The 14,317-nt window shown below is 34.9% G+C and overlaps 4 protein-coding genes and 1 pseudogene across 4 annotated transcripts; 3 read left to right on the forward strand and 2 right to left on the reverse strand.

Annotated features, from left to right (window-relative positions):
• Positions 1-215: 215 nt before the first annotated feature.
• On the reverse strand, positions 216-915 carry LOC146902606 (uncharacterized). Its single transcript, XM_085737736.1, has one exon. It carries the CDS (start codon positions 750-752, stop codon positions 387-389), a length of 366 nt encoding a protein of 121 aa, XP_085593862.1. The 5' UTR covers positions 753-915; the 3' UTR covers positions 216-386.
• Positions 916-1,445: 530 nt separating this feature from the next.
• Positions 1,446-4,500, reverse strand: LOC146902607 (uncharacterized; annotated as a pseudogene).
• Positions 4,501-6,630: 2,130 nt separating this feature from the next.
• Positions 6,631-9,691, forward strand: LOC146902608 (UDP-glucuronic acid decarboxylase 2-like). The gene is made up of 7 exons (XM_085737738.1): positions 6,631-7,335; positions 7,706-7,848; positions 7,949-8,028; positions 8,117-8,200; positions 8,288-8,362; positions 8,965-9,057; positions 9,216-9,691. Exons 1-7 carry the CDS (start codon positions 6,734-6,736, stop codon positions 9,426-9,428), a joined length of 1,290 nt encoding a protein of 429 aa, XP_085593864.1. The 5' UTR covers positions 6,631-6,733; the 3' UTR covers positions 9,429-9,691.
• A 1,229-nt stretch (positions 9,692-10,920) lies between these two features.
• Positions 10,921-12,414, forward strand: DI21 (drought-induced 21). The gene is made up of 2 exons (XM_085737739.1): positions 10,921-11,156; positions 11,985-12,414. Exons 1-2 carry the CDS (start codon positions 11,089-11,091, stop codon positions 12,223-12,225), a joined length of 309 nt encoding a protein of 102 aa, XP_085593865.1. The 5' UTR covers positions 10,921-11,088; the 3' UTR covers positions 12,226-12,414.
• LOC146902610 (glycogen synthase kinase-3 homolog MsK-1-like) lies at positions 12,283-14,108 on the forward strand. The gene is made up of 4 exons (XM_085737740.1): positions 12,283-12,291; positions 13,298-13,456; positions 13,561-13,674; positions 13,787-14,108. The coding sequence occupies exons 2-4, from the start codon at positions 13,337-13,339 to the stop codon at positions 13,841-13,843; spliced, it is 291 nt and encodes a 96-aa protein (XP_085593866.1). The 5' UTR covers positions 12,283-12,291; positions 13,298-13,336; the 3' UTR covers positions 13,844-14,108.
• Positions 14,109-14,317: the final 209 nt, after the last annotated feature.

A 14,317-nucleotide genomic window follows, 5' to 3' on the forward strand; every position in this document is an offset into this window, starting at 1 on the left:
TTCACTTAATTGAATAAACAATGTAAGGAAAAGGGTAAAAACGTGACAGTGTGGCAAAAAACTCAGCAGCATCCTATTTCAAAATGTATGACCATGTTACCCTCCAATAAAGGGAAATTACAGTGAAGTGAAAAAATTGTAAGTAGGGACAGTTATATAATTTTGGTAGGCATTTGTTTTCTCATATATATATTTGATGTAATGTAGTAATAATGTAACACCAAATTCCATTCTCATAGTACTTCAATTTTTGTCTTCTTCTTTTACAAAAGGAACTGATAATAACTAATAACATATACAATATAGCGCGCTTTCAGAAATAAAAAAATAAATAAAGCTTAAAGTTAGATCTAGAAAGTAGAAAAAGAAAACAAGTAGAGTTGTTTTCAGTCATCTGAATCATCACCACCGAAGATCGAAACACGGTTCCACAAAAGCACAAGAATGAGAACAAGGAAAAGAGCAACACCGAACGGTGATCCACTAACACGATGAATAGTATCAGGTTCACCAGTGGAGAAAATGGCGGAGATGAACGATCCGCGTTCAGATGAGAGGAACTGAATCGTAAGAAGAAGGATGATTGGTAGAAGAAGAAGACCAAGTGGACTTAGCAGCTCCGATATAGCTTCTGTGATAGCTTCGCCTTGATCTCCGAGAAGGAAAGGAACTATGACCACTATAGCTACCACCACTGCTAGAAGAATACCGTGTGGTGCTCCTCCACCACCTTGGTGTCTTTCTGGATACATTTTTTTTTTTGTTTCTTTGAAGTTTAGTTTAGCTAGAAGTAGAAGCAACAACAAGAGTTGAATTTGTGTTAGTGTGTGATGAAAGGTTGTGAGCGTTGTTTTCTTTGGAGTTATTGGTTGGGGTCTTTAAAATACTTGGGAACGCGTTCAAGTAAATCTAAATATAAATAAATTTTCAATTTGTTTTTGGACACTGCATTGGCTTAAACTAGCATGTCATCATGTGCTTGGGGAAAAGGAAAGGAAGGTGGGGAAATAATAAAAGAAGGGAAAGGGAAAGGGTTTGTGTTAGACCATGTACAATGGTCATTTTTATTCAATAATCTTCAACACCCACTTTTTCAATTCCCAATATTCCATATCATTTTCTCTCTCTTAATTCAACACTCATTCAATTTTTACCACTCCAATGGTTTTCATTCAACACCATACCCCACCACTTTTTATTTCTTATTCTTATTTAATTTTTGTTTTTATAATTACATAAAATTATAATTATCGATTATAATTAAATTAAAATAATACAATTATTTTTTTTAAAAACAATATTTATTTAAATAAGTTATTTTTATTTTCTTAACTTAAAATGCAATACAACAAACTGAGCACGCGACACACAAATAACTTAAAATGCAAGACAACAAACAAGCACACAACACACACGTAATTTATTTAGTATGATACAAATGATCTTCAATTACGAAACATTCCAAACTTTGTCCATATGTGCTTCACTAGATCTGCTTGCAATGCGTGATGAACATTTGGATCACGAACTCGGATCTAGCACGCACATGATTTGCAAAAGTGGGTAACACCTCGGTCGAGTATGGTTGCGGTGTACTAGATCCACTTCCCTCAGATTGCTCAAAATCGGTCCAACGTTGAGCATATGTATCTCGTTCATCCTCAACAATCATATTATGTAATATGATGCATGACCTCATGATGATACCCAAATCGGTTATGTCCCACAAGCGAGTTGGTTCACGGATGATTTTAAATCGAGCTTGAAGCACTCCAAAAGCACGTTCGATGTCCTTCCGACATCCCTCTTGATGTTTTGCAAATAACTTATCGGGTTCACTTTGAGGAAGTCTAATTGATTTGACGAAAGTTGGATAAGAAGGGTAGATACCATCAGCTAGATAGTATGTCATATTATAGGGACGTTGATTCACAAAGAAATTCACCCTTGGAGTCTTTCCCTGTTCCACATCATCAAACACTGGTGACCGGTCTAGAGCGTTTATATCGTTCAATGTTCCCGGACATCCAAAAAAGGCATGTCAGATCCATAGATCATGAGATGCAACTGCTTCAAGAATAACTGTGGTGGTTCCCTTATCCCCCCTGGTAAATTGACCTTCCCATGCTTTAGGACAATTTTTCCACTCCCAGTGCATGCAGTCAATACTCCCGATCATCCCTGGGAACCCCCGCATTTCACTAACATGTAGTAGTCTTTGCAGGCCATCTTGGGTTGGTGCTCTCACGTACACTTACTCATACAGTCGTATTATTCCTTTGCAGAATCTAAGTAAGCACTCCAATGTTGTACTACTTCCTATTTTGATGTATTCATCGACCGCATCTGCTGCCACACCATATGCTAACATTCGCATTGTTGTGGTACATTTTGCTAATGGTGATATACCTTCTTTGTTGGTGGCATCAACTCGTTGGGTGAAGTAGTTATCACTACTTGAAAGGTCTCCAACGATTCGAAGGAAAACGTGTTTTTGCATCCGGTATCGACGACGAAACATTGCATCGTCATATGTAGGATCATTGGCAAAGTAGTCGTCAATGAGTCTTTGGTTAGCTACTACATGATCTCTATTTAAATATTTTTTTCTACGAGATCCACTACCCGATCCACTACCTTCCTCTATTTTTTTTCGACGCTGAAAAAATCGGTTGACCATATAAGTGTCTTCAACATCACGTTATTTGAAGTAGGCTTCCATATCAAAATGATTCATATCAAAAAGATCCATTGATATTGGAAGTAGATATGAATGAGATTTGGTGATTTTGGAAGTAGATATGAATGAGATTTGTGATATTTAGTAGTAGATATGAATGAGATTTGTGATATTAGAAGTAGATATGAGTCCCTATATATAAGACATTGTGTGGTTGGTATAATTATTAAAGACATTGTGTGGTGGGTATAATTATTAAAGTCATTGTGTGGTGGACAACAACGAATTATTACAGTCATTGTGTGGTGGACATAATTATTAAAGCAAATAGTACGTGAATTATTAAAGCAAATAAGTCACATGGGACTAGACAACACTAGGGACTGTCACTGAGGACTAGACAACACGGACAATTATTAAAGTAAGCACTGGGGACTAGACAACACCGACAATTATTAAAGTAAGCACTGGGGACTAGACAACACTGACAATTTTGACCGAATACAAACAAATATTACAGTGAAATTAATTTCGAAACAGCTCACGCTCCAAGTTTTCCAACAGCTCTTTTTTCCTGTCATCGAGATGCTCTTTGGAACTTAACTTTACGTACAATTTCATTTTCTCCAATCTGTTTTTCTCTTGTTGCACTGCGGTGTACTCTTTCATTTCTGCGGTGTACTCTTTCAAGTGTTCAATCTCTTGCACCTTCATTTCTTTGAATTGAACCCACTTATGTTCCACCTCCTCCAAGCCAGCGTCCTTGCTTTTCTTTTTTCCTTTTTTTTAGCTGCCTCCCTACCCATTGGACGAGCACTAGATCCTACAGAGTCCTCGTGAGATCTCTTAGATCCACCACTTCCTGAGCCAACATTTCCTCCCACTTGACTGCCTCCCACTTGACTGGCATAACGAGGTTGATCACGGAGAGCGCGCCATTCTTCCTTTAAAGTAAATTGAACATTCTTCCCACATGCATATATTTCCTAGGCTTTTGCCAACACATCATCTTCCGACCAACCGCTTGCTTGCTGACGCTTAGCGGTATCATAAGCACCAACCCATTTATTTATTAATTTGCTCATATAATAAAAACGGTTTCGGCATGCAATGACATCGCGCGGAGAATCGAATGAGCCATGGTCATTACAATACTCAGCAATTTTACCCCAATATGATTCACTTGTCTGGTTTCTCCTGACAACACTGCATGTTCCATATTTTATCCACCCACTAATTAACACCAAATTTTGTTCAGTGTTCCATGCTGGTTGCTGGTTTTTCTTGCTCTTAGGAGTTGTATCCTCTGGAGTGACTTCATTAGCTATTGTCATTCCACCGCGATTTATTTGTGATGAAAATTCAGGATATTCACCAACACTCTGAAAACTTTCATTCATCATTGGCATATAACCGTTAAATGGGGATGTTTGAGATGAATATCCCATCATAGATCTAGAATATGGATGAAAGTTGTTTGGAACGGAGGATGGGTGATTGAAATTTGAGGCATAACCAAAATTAGGCATGTTTTGAGGATTTTGGTTGGGAAATTGATTTGGGTTTTGAGGATGTTGGTTGGGAAATTGATTTGGGTGTTGATAATTGTTGGGATTTTGGTAGCTAAATGGGTAATTTGAAGAATTTTGGGTGTTGAATTGATTGTTATTGTGATCCATTTCACTAATCAAAGACTAAAACTTCAAAAGAAAGGCTAATAATAAGATTAAGAGAGTGAAAAACTTGATTTTTTTTCTGTGTCCAAATCAAATGATCCAAGTCTCTATTTATAGAGAAAAAAAATCACGAATTTTGGTAAAAAAAAAAATTATTTGCAATGAAATAATTGAGTCCAAATTATTAAGAAGATAAAAATCTAAGCAGCCAACCATATTGCACCACGTGTCACAGCTTTACCCAGATCTTCTTCTCTCTCCGCGTTCCCCTTGCCTTCACGCGCCCTGTTTGGCCGTGCGCTACACGCGCTAGCGTGGTCCAACAGAAAAGCGCCGCGTGGCCTGCCCGGTTCAGATTAAACAAGGTTGAATGTTTTCATCACTTCCCTCCTCCATCTCATCTTCAATACCCTCTCCTCCAATCATTCAACAAGGTTAAACACCCTTTCAATACCCCCATTGGACGTGGTCTTAGTACTTTGCTTGCGTCATGTGGGGACTTGTGTGACTTTGTTTTCTGGGGCTTTTTAGAGGTTGGGCCTAAAGTGGGGTGGGTGTAGTTTCAAATGAACCAGGTTGAATATAGTAATAGAGTTGACGCTAGGTTTTCATATTCAAACACGAAGAACACTTTTGTTAGATTGGTTCAGGGACAAAGACTTGTTTGATACACTTACACATGCACCATTGATCGAACTCCATAGTATCTCAACTCCAAGTGGTAATTGCTCCTTAGATTGTTTTGTGAGAGTTGAAATGATTCTAGACATATTAGGGCGTGTTTAAATCGAATGGTTGTGTCTGTTGGGTCTGATACCTGATCTAGCTCAGGTTCGAACTCCAAACAACTTGGAAAATCCGTTAGTCAGTTAAAACCGCTAAAAACTAAACGGACTAGTCCGACTCATTTGATCCATTTCGCCACCCTTAAGTTTTATGTATTTTTTGATGATATGATTTATTTCATTTATGCGTAGCATTGTTTATCATGCATATTTTTTCTGACATGAATATTTGACGTGACTTAATAAGCATTACTACATCATTACTGAGTAACTACAACATAAAAAAAGTGAGAAAAATGGTTTGGGATCTTACAGTGTGCTCCTCCTTTTCAAGGTTTCCTGTTCGATTCTTTTCGATGTCAATTTAAGTGGGGTAATTTAACTTCTTTAAAAAAATGAGGAAAAGTGGAAGAGGAACTAAATCCTGAGAAAAGTAAAGTAGGGGAAAACTAGTTTTTAAAATGGGGTAATAGTCACTTTGGTCCCTGAATGTGTAGCAAGTAGTCATAATAGTCCTTCAATGTATCAAAATTCTAAAATAGTCTCTGATTGTCCACTTTGTTAGTCAAAATAGTCCCTAACGCTTAAATAATCCCTTAATACTCACAATAACTCTTTTTATATAGGGACTAAAATGACAATAAGTAAGTATAAGGACTAATATGATAATAAGTAAGTCTATTGAAGGACTAATATGACAATATTAACGAAATATTTTAATATTAAGGATTATTTTGACTAACAAAATACACAATCAAGGACTATTTTGAAATTTCGATACAATGAGGGACTATTGTGACTATTCGTTCCTCATTCAGGGACTAAAGTGACTATTTCCCCTTTTTAAAATAGGAGGATTAATGCTTCATTTTTTTTATTTTTTTTGCCAAAAATGCATTTAAGTCAAATATTTTTAATAGAGTATATTTTTTTACAATATAAAAACCATTTTAGTTTTATACAGTCAACGATAATTATTTTATTTTTAACAATAACAATATTAAAAAAAAGTAAAAGAAAGTTCTTAGAATTAATGTGTTAAAAAAGCAAAATCTTAATGACAGAATGTATATTCATGAATGATGACAAGAACAACGGCTAGGATGGCGGGTGTGGGCTCATCATCTACCGAATTCCTCCCTATTGGTCAACACATGCCAAACTGTTTCTATAGCAAGAAGCATATAGTACTAAATTAGGTATATAGATTCATCCATCTCATTACATTTTTTTGTATACAACAAATTATAGTGAGTGAAAACATCACATGAGAATGTGGCAATAGCATGTATTACTCCCTTGGCTCTCGTGTGATTCGTTGAATGAGAATTACTCATCACTTCACATTTATTTAATTAATTTAAAAAATAATAAAATTATTAGAAAAAATATTGAACCTTAAACTTGGAAAAAAAGTAAAGGAGAGAAAATGCACCAAATGCGCGCACGTTGGAACGATTATAAAGGCAATATTCATGCATCACTATTCAGAGCAATTCCCTCTCCATCTTCAATTCTAATTCTAAACAAACAAAAAGTGTGTAAGACTCTTTTGCAAATGCAACTGTAATCAAAAAACAAAAACAAACAAAATGAGCTCTGAACTAATTCACAGAAACCAAACAAGAGATCAATCTGAAAATCAAACCACAGATTCATCATCACATCGTGATAATCCTCTTCCAAGAACGAGAACAAACATGCTTCTAAATCGAGTCCCTTTCCTTCTCATTGGAATAGGTATTTCCACTCTCTTCTTCCACTATCTCCCTTCTCGATCCACTCTTCCACAACATCACGATTCATCATCGTTCGTTGAAACCGAGTTAACTCTTCCGACTCGGCGGGTTCTGTTAGAGGAACACGGTAGAGATGAAAGAAAACGAAGAGTTCCATTGGCCGTTGGATTGAAAAGCAAGAGACAGAAGAGAGTACTGGTTACCGGTGGAGCCGGTTTCGTTGGAAGTCATCTTGTGGATCGTTTGATTGAAAGAGGTGATAATGTGATCGTGATTGATAATTACTTTACGGGAAGGAAAGAGAATGTTGTACATCATATTGGTAATCCCAATTTTGAACTTATTAGACATGATGTTGTTGAACCTATTCTTCTTGAAGTTGATCAGATCTATCACTTGGCTTGCCCTGCTTCCCCTGTTCATTACAAGTTTAATCCTGTCAAGACCATCATATCCTTTTTACTAATTTATTTATTTACTTACTCTCCATTAATATTATTTATATATTGCATGATCGACATTTCTAATCGAACACATGTTTTGTGTGCAACAAGTATATGTGTCTAATGCATCATTGTATGTTCGACACAATTTGACACACGTGGTTACATTCTATTATATATTTTTTCTTAAATTACTAGCGTTGGTGTTTTCTAGATTAATATTTATGATAGTACGCTGTATTTTTGACATGACAATGTATTATCAGAATCATGGTGAACGAGTCTAATGTTATATGGTGAACCATTTTGATAAGAAAAGATATGTTATATGATATTTGATTGAAAATTTTGGATCCTTGATTCTAATAATTTGGCACAAGACGAATGTGGTGGGGACACTAAACATGTTGGGATTGGCAAAGAGAGTGGGTGCACGATTTTTGCTGACTAGTACAAGTGAAGTGTACGGTGATCCACTTCAACACCCTCAAGCTGAGACTTACTGGGGCAATGTTAATCCCATTGGTAATAATAAAGTTTATTTCATTAAACTCTTTCAAATCTTAGCCTTGATTTTGATTTTAATTAAGCTGTATTTTATTTTATTTTATTTGGTGGTGTATAGGTGTAAGAAGTTGTTATGATGAGGGAAAACGTGTTGCTGAGACTTTGGCTATGGATTACCACAGAGGAGCTGGCATTGAGGTTTGTTGGTTTCATATATGCATGTAGTAATGTTTGTAGATGGAGATACATTTATTTATTAAAAGAGTTTGAACTTAATAATTGTTAGGTGAGAATTGCTAGAATCTTTAACACATATGGACCAAGAATGTGCATTGATGATGGGCGTGTGGTCAGTAACTACGTTGCTCAGGTAAACAAACCTCTGCCATATTTTTCACTGTTTACTTGTTGATTTGTTCTTTCCTTTAACTAATTATCAATTTTAAACTCTATGCAGGCATTGAGGAAGGATCCATTGACTGTCTATGGCGATGGGAAACAGACAAGAAGCTTTCAATTTGTTTCAGATTTGGTATAATTTTTATGGCACCTTTTTACATGTTCAAATATTCATTGAATTGGAAACAGATTAGGTGTTTGACTGGTTCAATTTTAATTGATCTTATAAGGTATAAACAGTGATTAGAAAAAAGAACCAGTTGACTCTGAATCTGATGGATTGTGAAGAACAGATTTGAACCATTAATTACTTTCTATATTTTGATTGAAGAATTAAAAAAAAAAAAAACGAGTCAAATAAAAAAAACAATGTATATGAACTATTGTTACATATTTTTTTATAAAAGAAAATTATTTACATTGTTATTGTTGATTTGTTTATCTTACAAGACTAAGTATAACTTGATTTAGTATGTTTATAATAAAAAAAACTTGATTTAGTTTTTTATATTACATTAGTTTTCAAGATTATACAATATTAAAATATAAAAGTAACTTATTTTTGTTTAATTGACACTTGAACTAATGTATAAATTTGTACCGTTGAATTATCCTTCTAATTTTTTTTGGTCAACACTATCCTTTTAGTGTTGAAAAATACACATATTTAAGTGCACTATAGAAAACAATTGGGAATGTTTAATATGGATGATGAAGTGGTACATATGACAACAGGTAGAGGGCTTGATGAGGCTGATGGAAGGCGAACATGTTGGGCCTTTCAATCTTGGTAATCCTGGTGAATTCACCATGCTTGAACTTGCTCAGGTACTATATTTTTTTTGCATTTCTCTGCAACCTTTAAATTTGCACTTAGGAGACTATTTAATTACCAAATTAAAGCTAGTATATATACAATTCATATGAATATGATATAATAAATCTTTTGAACATGGAAATGAATACTCTTTGCCTAATTTATGCAGGTGGTACAAGAGACTATAGACCCCAACGCAAAGATAGAATTCAGAGCAAACACGGAGGATGATCCACATAAGAGAAAGCCAGACATCTCCAAAGCAAAAGAGCTTCTTGGCTGGCAACCATCTGTGTCCCTCCGTGAGGGACTTCCTCTAATGGTTGCTGATTTCAAGCAAAGATTATTTGGTGACGGGGACAAAGGTGCAGCTGCAGCATAGGTCAGTACAGCTGAGGTGGAAAATAAATAAATTAAAAGGAAAAAGTTATTGAGAATAAACATTTATGTAAAACAAAAATTAACTTGTTGGACTTGTTTTGGATCAAACTAGATATATACATCAGATGAGATTTATATACGTCTGGCAGAGAAATAAGCAGCACTCGCCGGTCAAAGGAAGAAGATGCAATTTTTTGTTGTATTTGTATAACGTCATTTACCAACTTATTATTGTAAAATGCAGTTCTATTTTTATTGGGTAAACACTTTTTGAGAGTGTCTAAACCTCAATTGTCTTGGTCATTAATTCAGAATAGATTGTCGAAGAAAATTTCGGTTGATTCATTTACTTTACCCCTCCTAAGGCATGGTACACGCAAACTGAATTGAGTAGACAACCTTTTCCTGCTGGCCAAAATAGAGTATATGTTTCAGGAGCCTCAAAGAGAGCGGGATGATGGATCAATTAGAATTCTATCCCTTTTTATTAGGCATTCATCAATTAGTAAGTCAACCAATTTAAGCTGGATATCGAGTTTAAAAAAAAATAAAAAATCAACCAATTCATCTTCATCTAGGACAATGGGAGGACTCCATATCGAAGGGATAACTTGTGCCAGCATCCAATTGTTTTTCGAGATTTTGAATTTTCTCGTCATTACCTACGAATCACCGTCATGACTCATCAGTCTATAAACTAACATTTTGAATAAATGGAGTTTCATCTTTTAATATGGTACATGTAAGGTAAATTATGAAAGTGTGTCGTGAAATAATGGCATGTACTGATGTACATGAATAGTTGTATTTCATCTTTTAATGTATTGTTAAAAGTATATTTTTAGTCACTACCAAAAAAGTATATTTTAAATATATAATATAAAGCATGTCAATAATACTTGAAATAATTCCCTCAAAAAAAAAAAATACTTGAAATAATGACATGAACATGAATAATTGTGTTTTCTTCTTTTAGTGTACATGTTTAGCTATAAAAAGAGAAATATTGACCGAAACGAATACAAATCCAATGTATTTAAATAAAAATGCGTCCTTTAGAATTTTTCTCTTCTTTCTAAAATAGTTAATTATTCTACAGATATATAAGTATGTTCTACACTCGCATCAAAAAAGAAAATCACTCGAGACTTTTGTTTAGATATGAATGACAAATTGGTGTTTCGTTTAACAATTTAGTTAAGATTAATCTCCATTATGTGTGACTCTCCTGAAAAACAAAGTCATGAGTTCGAATCCAGCATTAGATATGCAGCAACGTTAAAACTTTCATGAAGAATTTGTCGCTCATTTTAATCATACAATGTTCGAGAGATTAATCTCCGCACTTAGAGGATGTATGTCTGATTTACAACAAAAAATAATAACTATTAAATAACAACCACGTGTCATGATGATAGCGGACCTAGTATTAGGTGTTCCCACCCAAATCTTTACATTTGGTTCAGCCCCCAGCTTTCAAGAAACGGCCGTCCCATCAATCTATCTTCCTATGTGCATTATAAAAGCCTTTACAAACCCTAACATGAAGGGCAGAGAGCAATAGCTGGCTGCTGCGGAAGCATTCTGAAAATTCTACGACTATAATCAAAGAAAACCTTCCTCAGCAGCACACTAATAACTACTACTTAAATAATAAAACTATGGCCTGCTCTCTCTCACAAGCTAACCGTCTTGTTGCTCAATCTCTCCCCCTGTTTCATCTTCAACGGTCAGTTCCAACTTTGATTCATAATATTATATTATTTCATTTAGTAATCATTATTTTCTGTGATTATATATGAATTAGGGATATGTGTATACAGATTCAACATTTCTTTTATAAAACGATTATGAATATTTGTTTCAGTTCTTATATGAACTTTAGTTTTGGTGAAGTGGGTGTCAATATATTTTCTTTTTACATAAATAAAAATCTAATCTTACACAAATTTAATTTAGGCTTAAATGCATCTTTATCTATTTTAAAAGCCTTAAAATCGGTTAAGTTAGTCTCTTAGCTTATCTATGTTGGTCCCTTTCAACTATAGGTTTGATTTTAGAGACTAAACTGACCAAACTATGTAAGTATTATTTGCGGCATACTAACTAGTCCCCTAAGACACTTGTTAGGAGTAAAAAATTGTATTTGAAAATAAATCACATCTGTTTACCCTCTTATGAGGTTAACTATATAAATTTCAAGATAGTTTTATTATGTTTGGTTATTTAACAGATATTCAGGGAACTTGGTAGCTTTTTTTTCATATTGTTTCATTTTACAATTGTTTTAGGTTTAACTGTAGGGATCAATTTGACCAAACTAAATTTTACATATAAACCAATGGACCAAATTAAAACTTTCTGACCAAACTAAACTTTATACATAGATTAGGATCTAGGACCAAATTATACTTTAAACTAAGGGACTAAACTGAATTTTTCGAAACCAGATTTAACAATTTACCATAGAGAAAATGATCAAACTGAATTTTTAAAACAATGTAAGGGACCAGAGATTTATTTGAACATTTAATTTATCACTTATTTTTCCCTGTAGGCGAGGTTTTGCAGCCGCCTCTGATGCTTCAGCTAGAGTTGGATTGGGTAGTATAGCCCATGGCTACGGAAAGCTGGGAAGCCTTGAAGAGAAGCCCATGTCTAGAGATGGCCAAGAGGCCTGTTCGGCATGGGCGCCAGACCCAGAAACCGGATACTACAGACCCATCAATTACACTCCTAAAATTGACCCGGTGGAGCTCCGACAGATGCTACTCAAACGCAATACCAGATCATCCTAATAGAGCTAGGGGAGTTGCAAGCTACAATTACAATACCATAACGGGATTTTGGGTTTTTCTGCTGGTGTAAGCTTATGTTTATGTTAAGCTATATGTGTGTGCCTCTAAAGCAAAACATTTTGTTCTGTTATGCTTTTTGAATGTTTCACTTTATGGCAGTTTCGATCTATCTACTACACTTGCTATCTATATCTATCTATGTCCATCATTGATTGATACAGTGAAGAACTAGGTTATGTTGCACCAAAAATTAATTGAATCGATCAATTCTTTTACTTTTCAACCAGTTCTAGACATAATGAGATTATAACTAAATTAATTTATATTTTGTTGTGGCCACGGGAGGGACGAGGGCAAGATGTTTGTGTGCCATGTATGTGAGTGTTGTAAATTATGAGATCACGAGATTTGTTATAAGATTTTAAATCATTTGAGCTTCTTACGAGCATATCAATATGTCAAGATCTTCGCACACAGTTAGCTTCTTTGTAGACACAAGAGAAGAAAGGACATCTAGGGGTAATGCACTGTTTTGGCGCCTCCGTAACATACATACCAAATCGAGGAAAGCTCTAAATACTAGATATGACCCCAAAAGGGACAAGGTCGACTAGTGACTAGTGAGACGTTGGGGGGATGATCTTCAAAATACTGCTCTTTACCCAACAAAAATTGCTCGCTCCCAACTGAAATTCCGAAATTGCTCCTGCGTGAGTTAACTCACGTTAGTGTAAAATTTGCATGAGTTAACTCACGCCAGTGTAAATTTTAAAAAAATTCAACGTGAGTTAACTCATGCTTGTTAATTTAACTCTCACTCTCCGTGTTCGTTAATTTTGTTTTGTTAATTTAGATTCCGTTCAGTTACAACGATCTTCGGTTTAGGGTTTGTGGTGTTTTCATGGGATTGATTGATCTTTGGTCGCAAAATGGTTAATTTAATAATTGGGCTAGTTTGATTTCAATTTTGATGGCTTTTAATTCATGTGGGTCTATTTGGTTTTTGATAAAAATTCAATTTTTATAATAAAGGAATGTTTTTTGAGTGTGATGGAATTTTTCATTTTGGCAGGTGGATGAATGGTTAAAATTGAAAAGGTTTTCAGTGGCGATGGCATCGGTTGGTGTTGCACCAACTTCAGGTTTTAGAGAAGCCCTAGGTGATGGTGAAATCGGTGTTGATGATATATTGCTAGAGGAAATGAGTGATATGAAAATTAGGGATGATAGAGTAAGATGTTCGCTCTGTTAATTCACCACACTTAATTTTATTTTTGTATTTTCGGTTGATTTTAAATTTCAGGACCCTTTGCTTACATATTGCTTCTCTTGTAGGAAATGGAAGCCACTGTTGTTTACGGCAATGGAACGGCCGAGACCGGACATATCATTGTCACTACTATTGTCAATGGAACAAAATTAACGAACACAAGAGTTAAATTAATGAACGTGAGTTAACTCACGTTGAATTTTTTTTAAAATTTACATTGGCGTGAGTTAACTCACGCAAATTTTACATGAGCGTGAGTTAACTCATGCAGGGGTATTTTTGTCATTTCAGTTAGGAATGAGCAAAAAACTGTTGGGTAAAGAGCAGAATTCTGATCTTCATTGTTAACTTAAGAGGGAAACAACCCAGATCACAGGCTAGGCCCCTAAATGATCCCAACCTTTCATCAAATGGGGTTTCATGTTGATTGTATCATTACTATAGATTTTTTTTACTCTCCATGGCCTTCACCATTTGAGGCAATAAAGATCCGGTTCAGCTTGTGTTTGAGCATGAAGTGAGAAATTATGAATGTAGCAAGTGGCAAAGATGAATGAAATTGCAAACAAGTAATATGTATCAAATTTGAATAGGAATTCAAAGATTATTATCAGAGTGATTGCAGAATCAAAAAAAATTATCAGAGTGATTGCACCGAAATAGGAAGATCTGAGTTCTGTTCAAAGCCAGTAACAAAACTTAACCTCAAAATGGTATATGTTTTTTTTTGGATTTCAGTTTATACCGTCCAATTTATTTTTTTAACATTGGTCAATTCAAGTGTGACACGTGACAATACAATTTTAAAATTCCCGCTTTAAT

Source organism: Medicago sativa, chromosome 8 (genome assembly GCF_051527215.1).
Source record: "Medicago sativa cultivar Bolivia chromosome 8, Bolivia_mono, whole genome shotgun sequence".
Taxonomy (NCBI): Eukaryota; Viridiplantae; Streptophyta; class Magnoliopsida; order Fabales; family Fabaceae; genus Medicago; species Medicago sativa.

Coding starts and splice junctions, on each gene's coding strand:
- LOC146902606 (XM_085737736.1), bottom strand. CDS start 752: ATGTATCCAGAAAGACACCAAGGTGGTGGAGGAGCACCACACGGTATT.
- LOC146902608 (XM_085737738.1), top strand. CDS start 6,734: ATGAGCTCTGAACTAATTCACAGAAACCAAACAAGAGATCAATCTGAA. Junction 7,336..7,705: donor CCTGTCAAGACCATCATATC/CTTTTTACTAAT, acceptor TTGGCACAAGAC/GAATGTGGTGGGGACACTAA. Junction 8,029..8,116: donor ACAGAGGAGCTGGCATTGAG/GTTTGTTGGTTT, acceptor AATAATTGTTAG/GTGAGAATTGCTAGAATCTT.
- DI21 (XM_085737739.1), top strand. CDS start 11,089: ATGGCCTGCTCTCTCTCACAAGCTAACCGTCTTGTTGCTCAATCTCTC. Junction 11,157..11,984: donor CCCCTGTTTCATCTTCAACG/GTCAGTTCCAAC, acceptor TTTTCCCTGTAG/GCGAGGTTTTGCAGCCGCCT.
- LOC146902610 (XM_085737740.1), top strand. CDS start 13,337: ATGGCATCGGTTGGTGTTGCACCAACTTCAGGTTTTAGAGAAGCCCTA. Junction 13,457..13,560: donor TGAAAATTAGGGATGATAGA/GTAAGATGTTCG, acceptor CTTCTCTTGTAG/GAAATGGAAGCCACTGTTGT. Junction 13,675..13,786: donor CAAGAGTTAAATTAATGAAC/GTGAGTTAACTC, acceptor TTGTCATTTCAG/TTAGGAATGAGCAAAAAACT.